The sequence below is a fragment of the Erpetoichthys calabaricus genome, chromosome 3 (assembly GCF_900747795.2).
Source record: "Erpetoichthys calabaricus chromosome 3, fErpCal1.3, whole genome shotgun sequence".
NCBI classification, from domain to species: domain Eukaryota; kingdom Metazoa; phylum Chordata; class Cladistia; order Polypteriformes; family Polypteridae; genus Erpetoichthys; species Erpetoichthys calabaricus.
The window spans coordinates 232,286,936-232,305,699 of NC_041396.2; the positions used below are offsets into that span (position 1 = coordinate 232,286,936).

Genomic DNA, 18,764 nt, shown 5'->3' on the forward strand with positions numbered 1-18,764 from the left:
GGGTCTCCAACCTTTTTTCCCCTGAGGGCTACTTTTACAAAATGAAAATGGTCGAGAGCTACTCATGTTTTCTAACGTTTATTCTCATAGCTTATTTCAACACAAACAAACTGAACAAGCTTGTTTTGCCTTAACATTTACAAAATGTTTGTGTCCACAACTTACATTTTGCATTAAAACAGCACAAAAAATATTTAGTTGACCTGCAAGTAAATTTTGTACGTCTATATGCATTTTCTAGTGTATCTCACACTATTCAATTAAAACATGAATGCTGTCAAAACAAAACAATGCAATTCCAAATACACAGATATTACTTATTCATTTGTCATTTTGTTCCATGTCACCATTTCACTTTATTCACATGTCCAGTTGCATGTATGATGTGTTTTTTAGTTAGTCAGATGACTGGCACTGCATGGAGTCAACAAGAGAGGTGTATGGTGGAGTGGAGCCACTTAGGTTCACTCTTATGGAGTCATTTAAATGTTCATCTGTCAGTCTTGTTCTGAACTTTGATTTCATGACATTCATGTCAGAAAAGGCAGACTCACAGAGGTATGTAGACCCAAACAAAGCAGACATTGTCAGAGCTGCTTGGTGAAGATTCTTATAGTTACAGTATCTGGCTCTACTAGCTCCAGAAATGCTGAGAATGCTGTTGAGACTTTAACTGCATATTATTTTGAAGGTTTACTAATATATAAAATCCAATGTCTGTCTGTCTATATGTCTGTCTGCTTTTCACGAGAGAACTACTTAACGGATTTAGATCGGGTTTTTTTCTATAATTTGCGACTTCTCTCATTTCGCTATATATCATAGGGAGTGGGGCGTTGGTCTCTCCTCACTCACTTGACAGCTTTGGGGCGTGTTCGATTCACTCTACTTAACTAGCGAACAAGAGAACAATTGAATTCAACTTTGTTTGATAAAATAAAGTGTTACTTAGGTCTTGATGAGCTTGAGTCCGGATATTCTCTTAAGTGTATGCCACATTGAAAAGATAGATTGCAATTCACATTGTGGATCATTATTTTGTGTTATAAAAAGGATCGTGATATGATTTTTTGGAAAGATCGCCCACCCCTAATTTGACTACTCAAGTTTTCAAATGTATGTAGTATTCATTAACCCTTTGGCGAGCTACTTGGAAAGGGGTGGCGAGCTACCGGTAGCTTGCGAGTGACACGTTGGAGACCCCTGCTCTAGAGTGCCTCTTGCATGATTTGGTTCAAAAACTAATTAGCACATCATTTCATAACAGGCATAAGTTTCAACTTTGGTCATTTTTCCATCTAGACGTTTTAGCTCTTGACCATCCTCAAGAAACTTTGACAGACAGATACACACCCATCATCGAGATATCAATGTTTTTGGTATCCAGGAACCCTAACACATTGAGATCCATCAAAAAACAAAGATCAAAATTTTTGACAAATGTAAAGCTTTCACTCCTCCTCCATAGAAAATAAGTTATGGTGGGGGAGGGCGCAAAGCAAAAATGATGGTTGTAAGATAATGATGAAGGGATGCTTTGCTGCCTCGGGACCTGGATAACTTGGTATAATTGAAGGAACTATAATTTTATACTGTATCAGAAAATTACCAAAGAGAATTCCTATTCATTTGTCAGCGAACTGAAGCATAGTTGTATCATGCAGAAAAAGACAATGATCTAAAATACAAAAGAATATCTACATCTTAAGAGCCAAAAAGAAGCAAAATTACATTTCTGCTTGCGTCTGGTCAAAGTGCAGACATAAATCCAACAGAGGTGCTGTGACAGGACATGAAACTAGAAGTATATCCTCAAAAACCTACCAATGTGTCTATTAAAGCAATTCTACAAAGAGGGCTGAACTAAAATTCTTCAACAGCAATGCAAAGTACAGATACATAACTACAGGAAGAGTTTGGTTGCAGTTACATATTTTAACACTAGAATTACCAAAGCCTACTGCCAGCTCTAATGATTACACAGTTGCTCTCCAAAGCTGTAAAATGGAAGTCTTTCCAGCTCATTTTGGAGCTGCAGATTTGGTTAGCAATTTCAACATTAATGATTAGATCATTTGAATTCTATAGCCACTCCAGTAACCTGGTTATTCACAGAAACCTGGTTTCTAAAAAACAGGCACATTAGCATCTGAGATATCAGGAAAACACACAGATTTCTGGGCGAATAGCCCAATTATTTGGCCATGTAAACTATTAACCAAGTTGCAGTTAAGGATTTTGTAGTCTGAACATGTCTGTTGTATTCTGCTTGTCTAAACATGTGTTAGCTATTCCTTCTCCTAAGAACAGTTTAATCAAAACATAGACAGAATTAAAATATATGCACAAATAGTAAATCATTCCCACGATTTATAATTTTTTTTTCTACCCACATCCTCTCCAGAACTCCATATTATTTAGCAGCCACAAGATAAATTTCCTCAGGCAAATGCTTGATTATCACATTATTCTTTATCTTGGTTTCTAAACTTAACAGCACAATTTTGTAAACAGTGTTGGAGTAACATGTAATGTAGTCCAGTTTCTTGTTAAAGTAACAAGTAATCTTTTACTAAAATAAAATAAGCTATTTTTATCCCAGCCACACTGGGTGTGAGGCAAGAAGCACACATTACCGGTATGCTTGTACTTTGCAGAACTCAAATCGTACATCCAAGCAGAGTGTGCTGCGAGCAGTCTGGTAACGAAACCTATAAATAGTGTGTCAATATAGTTTTGATCCAACTATTTACTATACTGTAGATATGTTCAAACAGTATGATTGGGTGATGTAGCGGCCAGAGTTCCTATCATGAATCATCATTGGCTCAGGTTGAGGATGTAAAAAGGGGACAGATATAACTTACTTAACAGCATACGAAGAACAAAATGTAAACACATGAAAACTAGCACAGGCTTCATTGCATGTTTTTGTATCCACAGGACTCGACAAGTGTAACACTGTATGTAAAATGGAGGTTTTTAAGAAACTATGTTTCTGACTTAAATGGGTAACTCACTTAATTCCAAGTTTTGTATGTGCATGTAAATACACTCAGTAAAAAAATGAAGGAGAAAAATACTGCCATGGCTTAGAAATACTAGCCATTCTCTCAGACAGGCTTGCAAGAAGCGTGAGAGAAAGTGGTAGACGCACAGACTTCAGAAATATAATGACGTTCTAAGAAGTTGATTGAACAAATACACGTAGCTTTTAAGAAATCAAAAACAAGATATTTCTCTAACATTTTTTCCAGTAACTGTCAGACAACTGTGGTTTATTTCAGTATTAAAGCTATACTCAGTACATCAGTGAGCCTCAGCAGTGTTATGCCTTCTCTGGCCTGTGATGATTTCTTCCATTTTTTTCTTAAACTGATAAAAAAAAATCATTCTTCCTTCTGCTCATGACTCAAATGTTTATTTTACAAATATTGTAGCCTTTATTTAATTTCAGTCAGTATCTCTCATCTACTTATGTAATGGTGTGTCCCACACGAACCCAAATTCTTGCTCCCTTGACAATATGCCTACACCATTCTTTAAAGAGATATTTTGAGTAACTGGATCTAATGTTTTGTCTATTATAAATAGTTCTTTAACGACAGGTTCCATTTCATCTGGTTCTAAACATTCAAAAGTTGAATCCCTGTTAAAAAAAAGGCTCATCTTGACCTAGTACTTCCCAGTGGGTTTTTGTCCCATCTTCAAATAACCATCTCTTGAGGAGCATGCACTGGTACAGCATGTTACCACACCCACAACACGACAAAATAGCTTGAGATCCCGGTTGGCGCCCCCCCCCCCCCCCCCCCAGGCAGACACTCGGTCTAGTCCCACCCTCTGGAAAGGACCATCTATCTGCCGCAGCAAGGTGTTGCTTGAGTGTCCGCCTTGGCCTGGCTGAGCCACATTTGGGTCCTCAGCAATGAGGATATGAGGATCCTGTAAATTGTAACTAATGTTCCCTCACAATGAAGGCAATGTGCCTTATTTGGGACTCCGTGAGTAACCATTCATTCAACACAAAGTCAAAACAGCAGTACCCAAGGATTCTCTGAAGAGACACAGTACCAAAGGAGTCCAATCTTTGTCTCAGGTCATTGGATAGATAGAATTCTATGTAATTATGGGAATAAGTCCAAGTCAGACTCACAGTGACATCTAATCAGCCTCTTAAGAGTGTTAAGCCCAAATAACTCTCACTAGAGTATTTTACTGCCACCTAGTGAATAAAATAATATGCTATAAGAAATCATGAATATTTCTATGCGTTCTGCCACTTTGAGGTAACTGATCAATGTTCATGAGTTCAATCATAACACAATAGCATACCGGAAAATGAGTTGAATCAACTGATAGTAATGAAAATGTGAATTGGTTAATGTGTAATTGTATGCTCACTTAGTGATTATACGTCTACAGAAATATTGTTTGGTTATGCGTTATTTTTATTTTCCTTTTATCTTACTTTTTCCCCAATCTTAACGTTTTTAATCTACTGCTAGATTTTATTGTCATAATGCCCCCGTAGTCCACTTTTCACTGTTTTAAATGTGCTATATAATAAACTGGACTTAACTCAATATTCCACTAGACCTGCAGAAAAGTTATGTAGACCAGGAGGAAATTTCCAGACAGCTGCTGTGGACAAGATCATGTCAGCTGTTAGACAGCAGCATTATTAGAAGTATCACAATGGTACAGATGTCAATATAAAAAAAAAAATTTCTACAGCAATCACTATCCCCAGCAATGTGGTTTAAATCCTTATTATTTGTTAAACATGGAAGAGAAACCATAGATATTTCAAAAATGAGCTTCCGGATTGTTACTAAAACAGAGATATCTCTTCTAATACAATAAATGGTGTTTACCTTTCTGTTCATAAAATTCTCCCTCAGCAGATAACATTTTATTCAAATCACTACACATCCTAAGAAGTATTTATACACAACCATTTTCAACTAAACTAAGCCATTTAAACTTAATATATTAAAGAAACACTGTTTTGCCAAACTCCAAATAGGATGGCTGTACCATTAATACAAAACTGTATTATGATGCTTTCTTCACTATATTATAGTCCTTTATACCAAAAAAGTCCCCTCCTCGAACCGCCACCTTATCGTGGTGGAGGGGTTTGCGTTGTCCCAATGATCCTAGGAGCTCTGTTGTCCGGGGCTTTATGCCCCTGTAGGGCCACCCAAGGCAAACTGTTCCTAGGTGAGGGATGAGACAAAGTGCGGTTCAATATAACCTCCTATGACGAATAAAAAATTTGGAAGGCGTTTTCCCTCGCCCGGACGCGGGTCACCGGGGCCTCACTCTGGAGCCAGGCCTGGAGGTGGGGCTCGATGGCGAGTGCCTGGTGGCCAGGCTTGCACCCATGGGGCAATGGATCGGTTCGCAGCTGAGTGTGAAGCGGCTGGGATGGGAATCAGCACCTCCAAATCCGAGACCATGGTCCTCAGCCGGAAAAGGGTGGAATGCCCTCTCAGGGTTGGGAGCGAGATCCTGCCCCAGGTGGAGGAGTTCAAGTATCTCGGGGTCTTGTTCACGAGTGAGGGAAGAATGGAGCGTGAGATCGACAGGCGGATCGGTGCGGCGTCCGCAGTGATGCGGACTCTGCATCGGTCTGTCGTGGTGAAAAAGGAGCTGAGCCGTAAGGCAAAGCTCTCAATTTTACCAGTCGATCTATGTTCCTACCCTCACCTATGGTCATGAGCTATGGGTAGTGACCGAAAGAACGAGATCCCGAATACAAGCGGCTGAAATGAGTTTCCTCCACAGGGTGTCTGGGCTCTCCCTTAAATATAGGGTGAGAAGCTCAGTCATCCGGGAGGGGCTCAGAGTAGAGCCGCTGCTCCTCCGCATCGAGAGGAGTCAGACGAGGTGGTTCGGGCATCTGATCAGGATGCCTCCTGGACGCCCTCCCTGGTGAGGTGTTCCGAGCACATCCAACCGGGAGGAGGCCCCGGGGGAAGACCCAGGACACACTGGAGGGACTATGTCTCCCCGGCTGGCCTGGGAATGCCTCGGGATTCTCCCGGAAGAGCTAGAAGAAGTGGCCGGGAAGAGGGAAGTCTGGGCATCTCTGCTCAAGCTGCTGCCACCCGCGACCCGACCTCGGATAAGCGGAAGAGGATGGATGGATGGATACCAGAAAAGTCATATTACAAACAAGAAATTGATCAAACACACTGGTTGCAGAATGAGTAGGATATATATTTGAAGATATTAAATTATTGTCTACAAAAATTTTACAAAAAATGTTTTTCAGAACAAAAGACACATAACCTTGCATTGGTCCAGCTCTCTCTGAAGCATCTCAGAATCATCAAGTGGTAAAGTTCCTTTGGTCAATGAAGACTCCACTTTGTCAATCCATGTCTGCACAATTTCACCATTATTCTACAAAGAGCAATGTATAAAGATGGAGAGGTAAATTACACTGCCACTATGATTATAATGAACTCGTACACAAAACATCTGGTGGAAGTTTACTGGTCTCATAACTGGATGATTTGAAATTCTGTGCTTTAAAATCTCCAACATTTTCCAGTTTTTGTAAACAATGCAATTTGTTTTCTGGTTTTTTTTATGCCAAGGTACAACTTTAACTAATATAGTGGATTACTTATACAGCTGCATAACTTATATTTTGTGTTACTATGCTCTTCACTGCATAACAAAAGCTTATCAGAAGAACAATGTCAGTCATTTTTTTCCTTTCAGAGGTCACAGTGTCTCTTATTTACAGAAGCATATTAGGGCCACGGAGAAGAAGAAAAAATACGGACACAGTGAAGAAATTACAGATGTGTAGGTCTAGAATAAAGTTGACATTTCAACTTTATTCTCGCCGTTTATATTGAGATGAATGTCGACATTTCCACTTTAAACCCATTTTTTCTCTCTCTAGTTTTTTGCCATGTCGTAAACTTTTTTTTACATTCAATGTTTAATTTAACATTAAATACTTTGTATCAAGTGTTTCCCGATCAAGTTGTTAATCGCTATGTGCTTCTTAAACCGACTTCCTTTTGCACTGAGAGGAAACGCAGGCAGCAATCACCACACAGAATACATTCACTTTATGATATCCCTCCTCTCTGAACATTTAGAATGCTAAAATAAAAATACTTGATATCATTTCAAAGCATTTAATGTGTTACATTACTTATGACGGGTTCTGAGAAAATCTAGTTAAATTAAACATTGATTTTAAGATAAAGTTTACGACAATCTACTTTAATGACAAAAACTATGACAATAAAGTCAACGTCGACTTTAATCTTGACATAAACGTCAAAATTAAAGTGGAAATGTCGAGAATAAAGTTGGCATGTTGACTTTATTCTCGATATACACTTTTTTTTCTTCACTGTGTCCTTAATTTTTTTTTTTCTTCTTCCATACTTATTTGCCTCTAAACTGGACAATAAAAAAACACGGCCAATGATCTAGCAACATTAAAACATTACCATTTCAGCACTAAATCATTTTTTAAAAAGCAACAAATTTAAAGCATTGTTCAAACAACAGGATTTTAAAAACAAAATTCAGTTTAGTAAGGAAAAAGAGGCACAAGTGTGCATTCTTCACATACCTCAAACTCTGAAAGTCTTGCCTTCAGTTCTTGCATCATTTCTAAGTCTGTGTTAGTTCTTGACTTCACTGCAGACCAGAGGGACTGAACTTGTTCATATTCTTTGGCTAAATCACCAGGACCCGGTGAATGAAGTCTTTTGGTATCTGTTGCAAGTCTTTCTAAAAGTGGTTTCTGCTGTTCTAGCTTGTCAAAAATAGTCTAAACAAAAAAAAAAAAGGAAGAAGTTTGAAACTGTTATTCTGATAAGAGAAAAAAAAAAAAACAAAACAAACTTGTGGATCTTTAGCAAGAGTTTTTGAATTTATCTTGTCACGTATATATTTATTACTTTATGTCTGTTACTCCAGTCACATGGGATAAGATTAAGTTCATTCAAAGAAAAAAATAATACAAGCATGTGACACAAGGACAGCAGTACTCATCATTCAACAACAGAATAAAAATAGCCAATTTAACATGTACATATACATAAAATTAGTGAAGATGGTCAGGGTTGTTAAGTTCCTGCAATTCATAACTTTGCAAGTAAGGTCTATTAAGAAATGTCATAGTTGTATTCTTGATAGGCCTAAGCAGTTTATCAGATTAACACTAACTATTTTTATGTGTTCAGCAATTGAATTATTTTCATAAGCACTCCTTGCAAGGATCTGGAGTAAACTCCGCATCTATTCTGATAATTATGAATTTTTATAGGGTTGCCTAATTCTATTTATAAAATAAAGAAAGAAATACAGAAATATTTTTCAGACACTGTCATGTTTTATGTGATGTAATGATGGATTCTACATTAGTTGTCTCCCCAACCAAAGAGTGAGGCTCAAGATAATTTTGCTGTTGCATCAAATAAAAATATAGAGAAAAGTCAATGTGCTGTAGACTCCTACCTGTATGTTTCTCACAGAATTCTCTAAGGTTTCTTGGTTCTGTACTGTACTCTGTATCATAGTAAGTTCTTTCTCTGCTTCCTCCAAAAAGTATCCAAGGTTTTTTAAGCTGTCCTGCAGCTCCTGAATGGGCAGGGTAGCAAGATCTATAAAAGTAAAGAGAAAAAGGTAAAACAATGAAATGGCTGCAAAAATGATGCATCTGATGCAAAAGGCATCATCAAAAAAAAAAAAAAAAACAATGTCAAATGTATAACCACTGATCAAGGAAAATCCATACACTTGAAAAACAGTACTTTCACAGTGAAACTACTGCTGCTCAGGCACGCATTAGTGTCAGGCATAAAATTATATATTACAACTGCAAGCAAAATGGTTAAACATCATACAAATGTTAAGAAATCCTGAATGTTAAACAAAAAAACAACATCAGTAAACTGGTTAAGATGCAATTAAAAATATACTGCAAGAAATCTACAACCCCAAATCAGACAATGTTGGGATGGTATGGAAAGAGAGTTTGGGAGCATGTGCCGATAGCGCATTGCCACACCAACCCCACAACGAACCACCTGGATCCGAGTGCAGAGGGTGAAACCTCAGCACCACACTGCAATAGTGTGTTTTGTTTTGTTTTTTTTGTTTTTTTATGGTGGCTGGAGTGCCAATCCTGCCATCAATCCCCAAGTTTTCCCTGTAAGTTGGAGGACTTGCTTGCAAGGCTGGACGCAGATTAACATCATACCCAACACAGTACCTTCTAAATTTACTTTTATTTATTGCAGTTCGAATGAACCCAAGATATTTCATGTTTTGTCTGTTCAACTTAATTTTATTTGTTAATATACATCCATTACAGCATTTCAGGCCTTCAACACATTCCAATTTGGTTTTTATTGTGTTGTATTTTACCAATTTGATACTATGTTTTGCAGTAGTTACCAGCTATTCATTACTGTCATGTAATTAATTTGGAAAAATCTATTTTACATATTTGTCTGTATGGATTAATCATACCATTACTAACAGTATTGCTAAGTTAACTGCTATATGATATTACCAGGCTGATTAAGCATAGTAGAAAAATGTATCAAACAAGTTAAACAAAACAACTCCAGCAATTGCAATTGGTCTCTCCTTCATCGTTCATAGTATTGTGTTCTAATACCAAGGCTTGTTGCTGTCTGGGTAGAATCCATAGGTTTATCTCAATCCAAGTGTGAGTGTTTTTCCCCCAATTATTTTGGTTTTGCCTGTCACATCCCAAAGATGCATGGGTTGGATTAGTGGGCAATACTAAACTGCTTCTGTGTGTCTATGAGTGGGCCCTGCAATGAACCAGCAGCCAATACAGGTTTAGTTCTTACCTGGAACTTAATACTGCCATTAGGAGCTTCAGCTTTTGTGATCCTAAATTGCATTAAACATGTTCAACAATCTTAATTTAAACATTTCAATTTAGAAAATGGACTTTCAGAGTATGTGACGAATGCACAATTGTGCCTCTTTTCCTTACTAAAGTTTGAATTTTGTTTTTAAAATCCTGTTGTTTGGACACTGCATCCAGAATTCAATGGTTAGTGATGGCTGGAAAATCATGCCCATAAGTAACACAAACAGCAGTCTAGTGAGATAAAGGGTGCTCGTTGCTGGATATTTGTTTGTTTTTTAGGGGTGGTATCAGTAAGTTTCACTCTCTGTAGAAAAGGCATTTGTCGTTGACATAAATTATTTCATACTTTCCACCACCAGCCTATTTTTCTCTCATCTTCACTCTGTTACAGCTCCTCGGAATATGTATGGGTGTGTAATGAGGTCTTTCCCACTTTCATAGTTGTGGTGTATTGATGGTATACAATAAGAGCTTATTTGTCTAAATCCCTAGAAAATTAGTTTTTAATCAGAATTAAGTATAGTCTGAATGCTTGAATCGGGGGAAAAAGTTTCAGAAAAATAAATTATATTTTTGCAAAAAATACATGGATGTACACTATTCTGATTTATGTACTTGATCTGTAGTCTTGATCTGTATTTTTTTACTTTATAAATAATGCTTCTTTTGCTAGAGAAAATGAAAGCCTGACATAATTATAAAAAATAACTTTCACTTCAAAAATACTGAACTTAATCTTTACTGTGTAATCACTCATGCACCATAAAATAAAGACATCTGCTAAAATAAAATAAAAAATAACCAATCTTAGTGCACAGCATTGTGGTGCAGAGGCTAGCACAGACTCGACAGCTAGGTTCCAACCTAGTTACTTTTCTTTTAGGTATATTTTCATATATTCTGTTACATTTTGAATGTATGCAGTTTATATGTCAATGGCATACGAGATTACAGTATGCATCTTTTCACAGGACAGGGTACAAGGTGCCATACTATAGATATTCTGGTCTTATTTAAATTGTTAGACACTGTTTTTGTGATGGTATTTCTCTGAGCTTTATTAAGTTTGTGCAGTTATTCTTCGCTATTTTTTTTGGTTTGTTTTTAATAACATTTTTTTGAATATCTCTGATAGTAAGAGTGAGTTTTGCATGCCACTGGTCAGTTACTGCCCACTTTAAGCTGGTCAGTCCAAAGCTGAAAGGGTGCCAAGTCATCACAGTCTTCCTGCTTCATTATCAAACTACATACTTACCACCTGCACAAATCACAGAGGTGTCTTTGATTTTGATACCTTTCATAAATAGTAAGGCTTACCTGGATTGTAGCTGCACCTATCATCCATGAAAATATAGGCTGGACATACATAAATATTAACAGAACAATAGTTCAACACCTACAGTATAGAAGCATTTGGCAGACTCTAAAATGCAAACCCTTCAGGCCTGTTACACATATACTAAAATGAGATGAAAGTACATCCATGATTCCGTCTATAATACAGCCATGGATCTCTTTTTTGAGTGAGAACTTGAAATGAGATTGCGGTCTTTTGCAGTGTGCATTTGTTTAGTAAAAACAGTGTGCTCAGGGAAGGGTGTAGGTGCGTGCAGTAGCGTGGCTAACTAAACTTGGTATAAAACCTATGTTTACTCTACAAATATATCTAAACACATAGCAAACGTATTTCATAATACCCAGGAAGAAATGGCAGCAATCCACAGAGAAGGGAGACAGGCAATCAAAATGGGAATCAAAAATAGCAAGCGGACAGGAAAAGGGATGTGGGAGTAAAAACAGACCACAGAGAGCATTATTGCTTGCTCCTGTTTTTTTGGGTTGTACCAACTGTAACAATGTATGGCTTTGCAGGTGCCAAACAAGTGCTTTCTGTGATGGACTGGCAGGTTTACATTATGCACCTGATGATATCACAATTGGCTCATGCTTTCTTTGACCACAGGAGCTTAAAATGTAAAATGGGGGTCGATTGTGGGGTTGGGAAGTCACAAAATCCTGAGGTGAAAAGAAAAACCTGAAAAAAGTAAATAATTACAGATTTCCAAGGAACACTTGCCCTTGCAGGAAAATCCAATGCAACAGCATTCACAGTCCCTGGATAATAAACAACAGAGGCCCTACGATCTTCTTCATTTTTTACCATATAAATTTCTAAGTTTAAAGAGGAATATTTCTCTCTCACACTTTTTGAAATTAGGATGTGTTAAGTATTTCACAGTGACAAGATGGTATTTAGTACCTGAATTAAGTTGCTGTTGCTTATTTTGACCCAACATGACAATCTCCTTATAGTTAGTAATAAAGGCACCAAGATCCTTTTGAACGAAATTAATCGAATGTACTCCCGCAAGGTCATCTGCCTCAGCCTGCAGCTCCTCTATCCTTGGTGTCAATGTCAGCAGCTGCTTCACTTGAGACTAGCAGTACAAAAAAAGGGCAGCTTAAACAAAATTGACCAACAGTAATTATATATAATAAAATGATGACTTCACAAATACAAGACAAATTAAAAGAAAATAATGAAACAAAGGAATAGACTAGATATAGTATATTTAAAGAAGAAAAAAGTTAATTAGCACACTAGCATTAAGCATTAGCGCATTTGGTACAGAAGAATAAGTTGTAGCTTATTAAATTATAAAATAAAACTGCAGTATAGACAAAACAACTTTAAACAAATATTTAATACCATGCAGAATTTAAACAATTGATAAAACATACTATATGTAAAATCACATCTGAAATGGTGTAGCACCCAGCTACAGGTCCATGCCTCATATCTGCCTATACATTAAAAGTGTAAATAAACTGAAAACACTTTAAGCATGTGAAGAAAAAAAAATTCAGGCTGTATTTTTGAGAAGGACCCATTAATAATAGTTTGTAGTGAATTGTTCAAGAAAAACCATGTATTGTAAATCAGGTACAATAAAAGTTAACCCATATTCACACGTAAACATTACAATTTGGGTTTAAGTTGTTCTACAAAAACAATGATTTGTATATCTGTATATATGCAATCCGTATGTGCAGTGCCTAGGACATTTAATTTACTCAGAACTATATAGTAAAGAATACCGGCAGTCTATCATCTTGATTTCAGATTTCTTGTTAATAACAAGTTATATTAAAAAAAAAAAAAAACCTTCTAACATATAGAACTATATAGAAAAGAATACCGGCAGTCTGTCATCTTGATTTCAGATTTCTTGTTACTAACAAGTTATATTAAAAAAAAAAAAAAACCTAACATATGTCTTGATTCCAGATTTTGCTGAACTTTTGATAACCAATGTATACATAGCTTAATACTGTTTCAAATATGCAATGTTAACATCAGTGAGCAATTCAAAATTTACACCTAGACTTCATGGGCTTTCCTTTTACATCGCAAAACACTTTGCATTAGTTTAACTGGTAATTCCAAACTGTGCGAGTTTGATTGAGGGTGTGCACATGAGGGTCCTGCTATAAACTCAGTACAGAACTGGTTACATCTTTGCTATACTGACTCATAAGAAACAGAGAGAAAAAAAAAACCTGAAAATGACCAAGAGAACCATATGTCCAAGAACAGGCTAAAGATGAAAACCAGCTGTCAAGGAGATCTTTTGGCAAAGCCAAAACATGATTGGAAAATTTGGAGTTAAAAACAATAGTGGGAATTCTAAAAACCAGAAAGACTCAACAATGACCTTTCAAAGCACTGAAATAAGGTTTATCCATCAAGCTTGGATAACCTAGACACACCTCACAAATGAGGGCACAAATGAGCGGAATTATGGGCAAAATCTCCATGGAGACAGCAGAAACAGAAACTAAACTGGAAATAAAAACTGCACTGCAACATAGCGGGATTAAATAATGAACTTTCTCAAAACTGGTTCTAGACAAAAATGAAACTCCAAACCATACTAAAACACATAATCCCTATACAGATTGATGGGAACTGCAAAATCATTACAATTAGACATCACAACCCTTGAACTAACATACAAAACAAGATGGCAAGCAGTATCACTCCATTACTTACATTATATTTTGGCACTTGCAGTCCAGTGCGGCTGACTGGTATGTGCTTGCTCGTTTCATTATTTAGATTTTTAATGGGATTGTACACATAGTATTTTACTAACAAATAAACAGCTGAGAATTTAAATGATATAGGGCAAAAGAAAAAGTAAAAATTTCAGTGGCATGGGATAGTTTTTGGGGAGAAGATCATTGAATTGATACTTGATATAGTCATTTTAATAGGTCTATAGGCAACTGGAAGCCTACTGCAATTACCACATTTATACTCATAGTAAAATGAACATTACAGCAGAAAGTAGAAGGAAGATAGGACACAAGAACACTAAAGAGATGGATGGATTGCATCAAGGAATAGCCAAGAGATAGATCAACATGTAGCAATAAATAGAAGCGTGGACAGTAGCAATAACACAACCTATACACTAATGAGGAACGGGAAGGTATAAGATGAAGAATGTTACACATGGGAACCTGGATGGGTTTATTTAATGGACTCAATCAGAGCTCTAACTCAAAAACTATTTTCTATTAAAATTAATAAATCAACCAATCACAGTCTAAAACATTTTTTTGTCTTCATACTTGGAATGACTCATTTGTTTTCTTTGTTAATATCTTTACCAAGACAATCATAAACTCTGTTTTGCACCATCACAATGTGCTTTCTGTGATAATGGATTGCATATTTAGTTTTTTTGACTAACATATGCATTTTGCTTGAAATTGCAAATTGAAATTGATTATTAAGTTGTTAATCTACTGCAACTGTGCATGAAAAAAACATTATTCAGAATAAGGTTTCAAAAGGCATAGCTAGGGAAAGCCACCCTACAATTAGATTACACTTTATTATTGAATATGTTGTCACAGATACAGGCTCATAAAGATGACAGACCTAATAATAGGGTGTGTATAATTTTATGAACACAGTTTAGAAAGTGTTTAATCAAATGGGCTAATTTTCACATAGTTTAGAGAAACATCATTAATTACATAGTTATTTATTACATTACTTTACTTTGCACCAACCTCATAAGATTCTTTCAGATTGTGAGAAGGCGATTCTCTCAATCCTTGTATAGATGCACTATTCAACCATTCCTGTTTTTCCTTCACAACACACTCCAGCTTTTTCAGTTCATAATAAAATGTATTAATTTTCTCTTGATGCTGAATCTTTTCCCTACACTCTTGTACTTGTTTTCCAATATCCTTCCATTCCACTGAAATGTGTTCAAGAGTATTTCTGACTTCCTCCCCAGGAATGGCTTCTGTATTAATCAAGAGTTGACAATTAGTAAGCAATCCATAAGAGTTTAATGTAGAATTCTGAGCAATCATCATTAAAACATTTACAATGCACCATAATGAGTTTGCAAAAAATAACTTTTATTACCCCCCAAAAAAAGTGTGCTGAAAATGTAATTTATTAATAATCACAGAACAAATGCTTCACTTACTGTAGTGAAGATATACTATACCCAGAGCTGGGTAGTAACGAGTTACATTTACTCTGTTACATTTACTTGAGTAACTTTTTTAAAAAAAATTTACTTCTATGAGTAGTTTTACTGCACCATACTTTTTACTTTTACTTGAGTACATTTGTGAAGAAGAAACACTACTCTTACTCCGCTACATTGGGCAACACTCGACTTGTTACTTTTTTCCATTTACACATTAGATACGCTATATTTTTGCCAGAGAGAAGTCACCAGCGGATCTACTGCATCACCAATCAGACGTAGCAAAAATAATCACATGACTACGTTTCACCAATCAGACGCAGCCATGCAGTCACATGACCACACACAAACTTCCTGCGTCTGCAGCCTGTGAGAGACTTAGTCATGCGGGGCTCCTGTTCACTGCTAAACGGTCACAGCTTCACTGCAAGAACCTTGGGAGTCAACTCCTGCTGAAGCTTAACCTTCACTTCACTGAGTGAAGAACAAGCACGTTTTAACCAAACATGCACAGACACAGACAGTCATGGTAAAGTGAGACTTCTTGTACGTGCACAAGCTTCCTTGTTCTAATGTTATTTTCTATCAGCTGTGCTATTTGGAGGGCAAGTGTGTGACGATGCCGGTCCCCTACAGTCTCTTTTCTTTTGATTCCCCCTTCTTTTTTTGTGCCGACCTGTATATATACACTCCTGTCTCCGTGGGCCTTTGTTGGCTTAAACACACGCTGTAGAAAGCCAATGAAGCAATTGAGAACGATCGCACCCGTACATGCAGGTGTGACTTGCTCCAACTACCACATTAACACCCCACGGTCATGCAATTGTGCCTACGGAGAGTGACACGGCTTTATGGATTTGAAACTGGCCCTTATTTTTTTTTTTTTTGAAGCTGCGGACCCACTACATGTTCCGTGCCTCTATTGTTGAGGCGGCTGACCGGAGCTGTGGCCGTAAGGTGGTCGGTGCCTGTCGTGGCAGCAATCCCCAAATCCGTTGGTGGACACCGGCGATGAGGGATGCCGTCAAGCTGAAGGAGGAGTCCTACAGGACCTTTTTGTCCTGTGGGACTCCAGAGGCAGCTAATAGGTACTGGCAGGCCAAGCGGAATGCGGCTTCGGTGGTTGCTGATTCAAAAACTCCAGCGTGGGAGGAGTTTGGGGAGGCCATGGAGAATGACTTCCGGACAGCTTCGAGGAGATTCTGGTTCACCATCCAGCATCTCAGGAGGGGGAAGCAGTGCAGTGTCAACACTGTATATATTGGGGATGGTGCACTGCTGACCTCAACTCGGGACTTTGTGGGTCGGTGTGGGGAGTACTTCGAAGACCTCCTCAATCCCAATAACATGCCTTCCAATGAGGAAGCAGAGCCTGGGGACTCGGAGATGGGCTCTCCCATCTCTGGGACTGAGGTCACCGAGGTGATCAAAAAGCCCCTTGGTGGCAGGGCCCCGGGGGTGGATGCGATACGCCCGGAGTTCCTCAAGGCTCTGGATGTTGTAGGACTGTCTTGGTTGACACGCCTCTGCAACATCGCATGGACATCAGGGACAGTGCCTCTGGATTGGCAGACTGGGGTGGTGGTCCCCCTCTTTAAGAAAGGGGACCGGAGGGTGTGTTCCAACTACAGAGGGATCACACTCCTCAACCTGCCTGGAAGAGTCTATTCGGGAATCCTGGAGAGGAGGGTCCGTCAGATAGTAGAACTTTGGATTCAGGAGAAACAGTGTGGTTTTCGTCCTAGTCGAGGAACAGTGGACCAGCTCTACACCCTTGGCAGGGTCCTGGAGGGCGCATGGGAGTTTGCCAAACCAGTCTATATGTGTTTTGTGGACTTGGAAAAGGCATTCGACCGTGTCCCTCGGGGAATCCTGTGGGGGGTGCTCGGGGAGTATGGGGTACCGGACCCCCTGATAAGGGCTGTTCGGTCCCTGTACAACTGGTGTCAGAGCATGGTCTGGTCTGGTCGAACCTGTTTCCGGTGACAGTTGGACTCCACCAGGGCTGTCCTTTGTCACCGATTCTGTTCATAACTGTTATGGATAGAATTTCTAGGCGCAGCCAGAGCATTGAGGAGGTCCGGTTTGGTGGGCTCAGGATTGGGTCACTGCTTTTTCCAGATGTTGTCGTCCTGATTGCTTCATCAGGCCGTTATCTTCAGCTCTCTCTGGATCGGTTCGCAGCAGAGTGTGAAGTGGCTGGGATGGAAATCAGCACCTCCAAATCCGAGACCATGCTCCTCAGCTGGAAAAGGGTGGAGTGCCCTCTCAGGGTTGGGATCGAGATCCTGCTACAAGTGGAGGAGTTCAGTTCTCGGGGTCTTGTTCACGAGTGAGGCAAGAATGGAGCGGGAGATCGACAGGTGGATCGGTGCAACGTCCGCAGTGATCCAGGCTCTGCATCGGTCTGTCGTGGTGAAAAAGGAAGTGAGCCGTAAGGCAAAGCTCTCAATTTACCAGTCGATCTATGTTCCTACCCTTACCTATGGTCATGAGCTGTGGGTAGTGACCGAAAGAACAAGATCGCGAATACAAGCGGCTGAAATGAGTTTCCTCCGCAGGGTGTCTGAGCTTTACCTTAAAGATAGGGTGAGAAGCTCAGTCATTCAGGAGGAGCTCAGAGTAGAGCCACTGCTCCTCCACATTGAGAGGAGTCAGATGAAGTGGCTCGGGCATGTGATCAGGGTGCCTCCTGGACGCCTCCCTGGTGAGGTGTTCCAGGCACGTCTAACCGGGAGGAGGCCCCGGACAAGACCCAGGACATGCTGGAGAGCCTATGTCTCTCAGCTGGCCTGGGAATGCCTCGGGATTCCCCTGGAAGAGCTAGTAAAAGTGGCCGGGGAGAGGGAAGTCTGGGCATCTCTGCTCAAGCTGTTGCCCCTGTGACCCAATCTCGGATAAGCGGAAGAACATGGATGGATGGATGGATGGATGGATGGATGAAAGACCCGCTACACCACAAAGTGAATATACAGTATTATACTGTCAGTGTATAGTATATCGTCACTGTACAGTAAGTAGTTTGCACTGTTCAAACATACATGTTACCTGCTGTAGGTATTGGCTTCAAAAGCTTTGTTGTGAAAAACAGATTTGGAACTTTGTGTTATTTGTGCATCTTTATTTTGTAAAGATATTTATTTTTACTCATTTTTTATTTGGAAATAGCAGAATTTGCACATTATATCTTTGTCTGTCTTATTACAACATTTCTAAAAAATAAATAATTTATTATGTTCAAACAGTTACTCAGTACTTGAGCACTCTTTTCACCAAATACTTTTTTACTCTTGAGTAATTTTTTGGATGACTACTTTTTAGTTCTACTTGAGTAATATTATTTTGAA

At 38.6% G+C, this 18,764-nt stretch overlaps 1 protein-coding gene across 1 annotated transcript in view; it reads right to left on the reverse strand.

The window, feature by feature from the left end:
- Nucleotides 1–18,764, reverse strand: part of utrn (utrophin) — a 552,956-nt gene that overhangs the window by 370,183 nt on the left and 164,009 nt on the right. The window contains exons 20-24 of the mRNA XM_028797890.2: nt 14,981–15,222; nt 12,156–12,333; nt 8,503–8,648; nt 7,613–7,813; nt 6,301–6,414 (exon numbers count right to left, since the gene is read on the reverse strand). Of these exons, the coding sequence (XP_028653723.1) occupies nt 6,301–6,414; nt 7,613–7,813; nt 8,503–8,648; nt 12,156–12,333; nt 14,981–15,222 (881 nt within the window). The remainder of the gene's footprint in view (nt 1–6,300; nt 6,415–7,612; nt 7,814–8,502; nt 8,649–12,155; nt 12,334–14,980; nt 15,223–18,764) is intronic.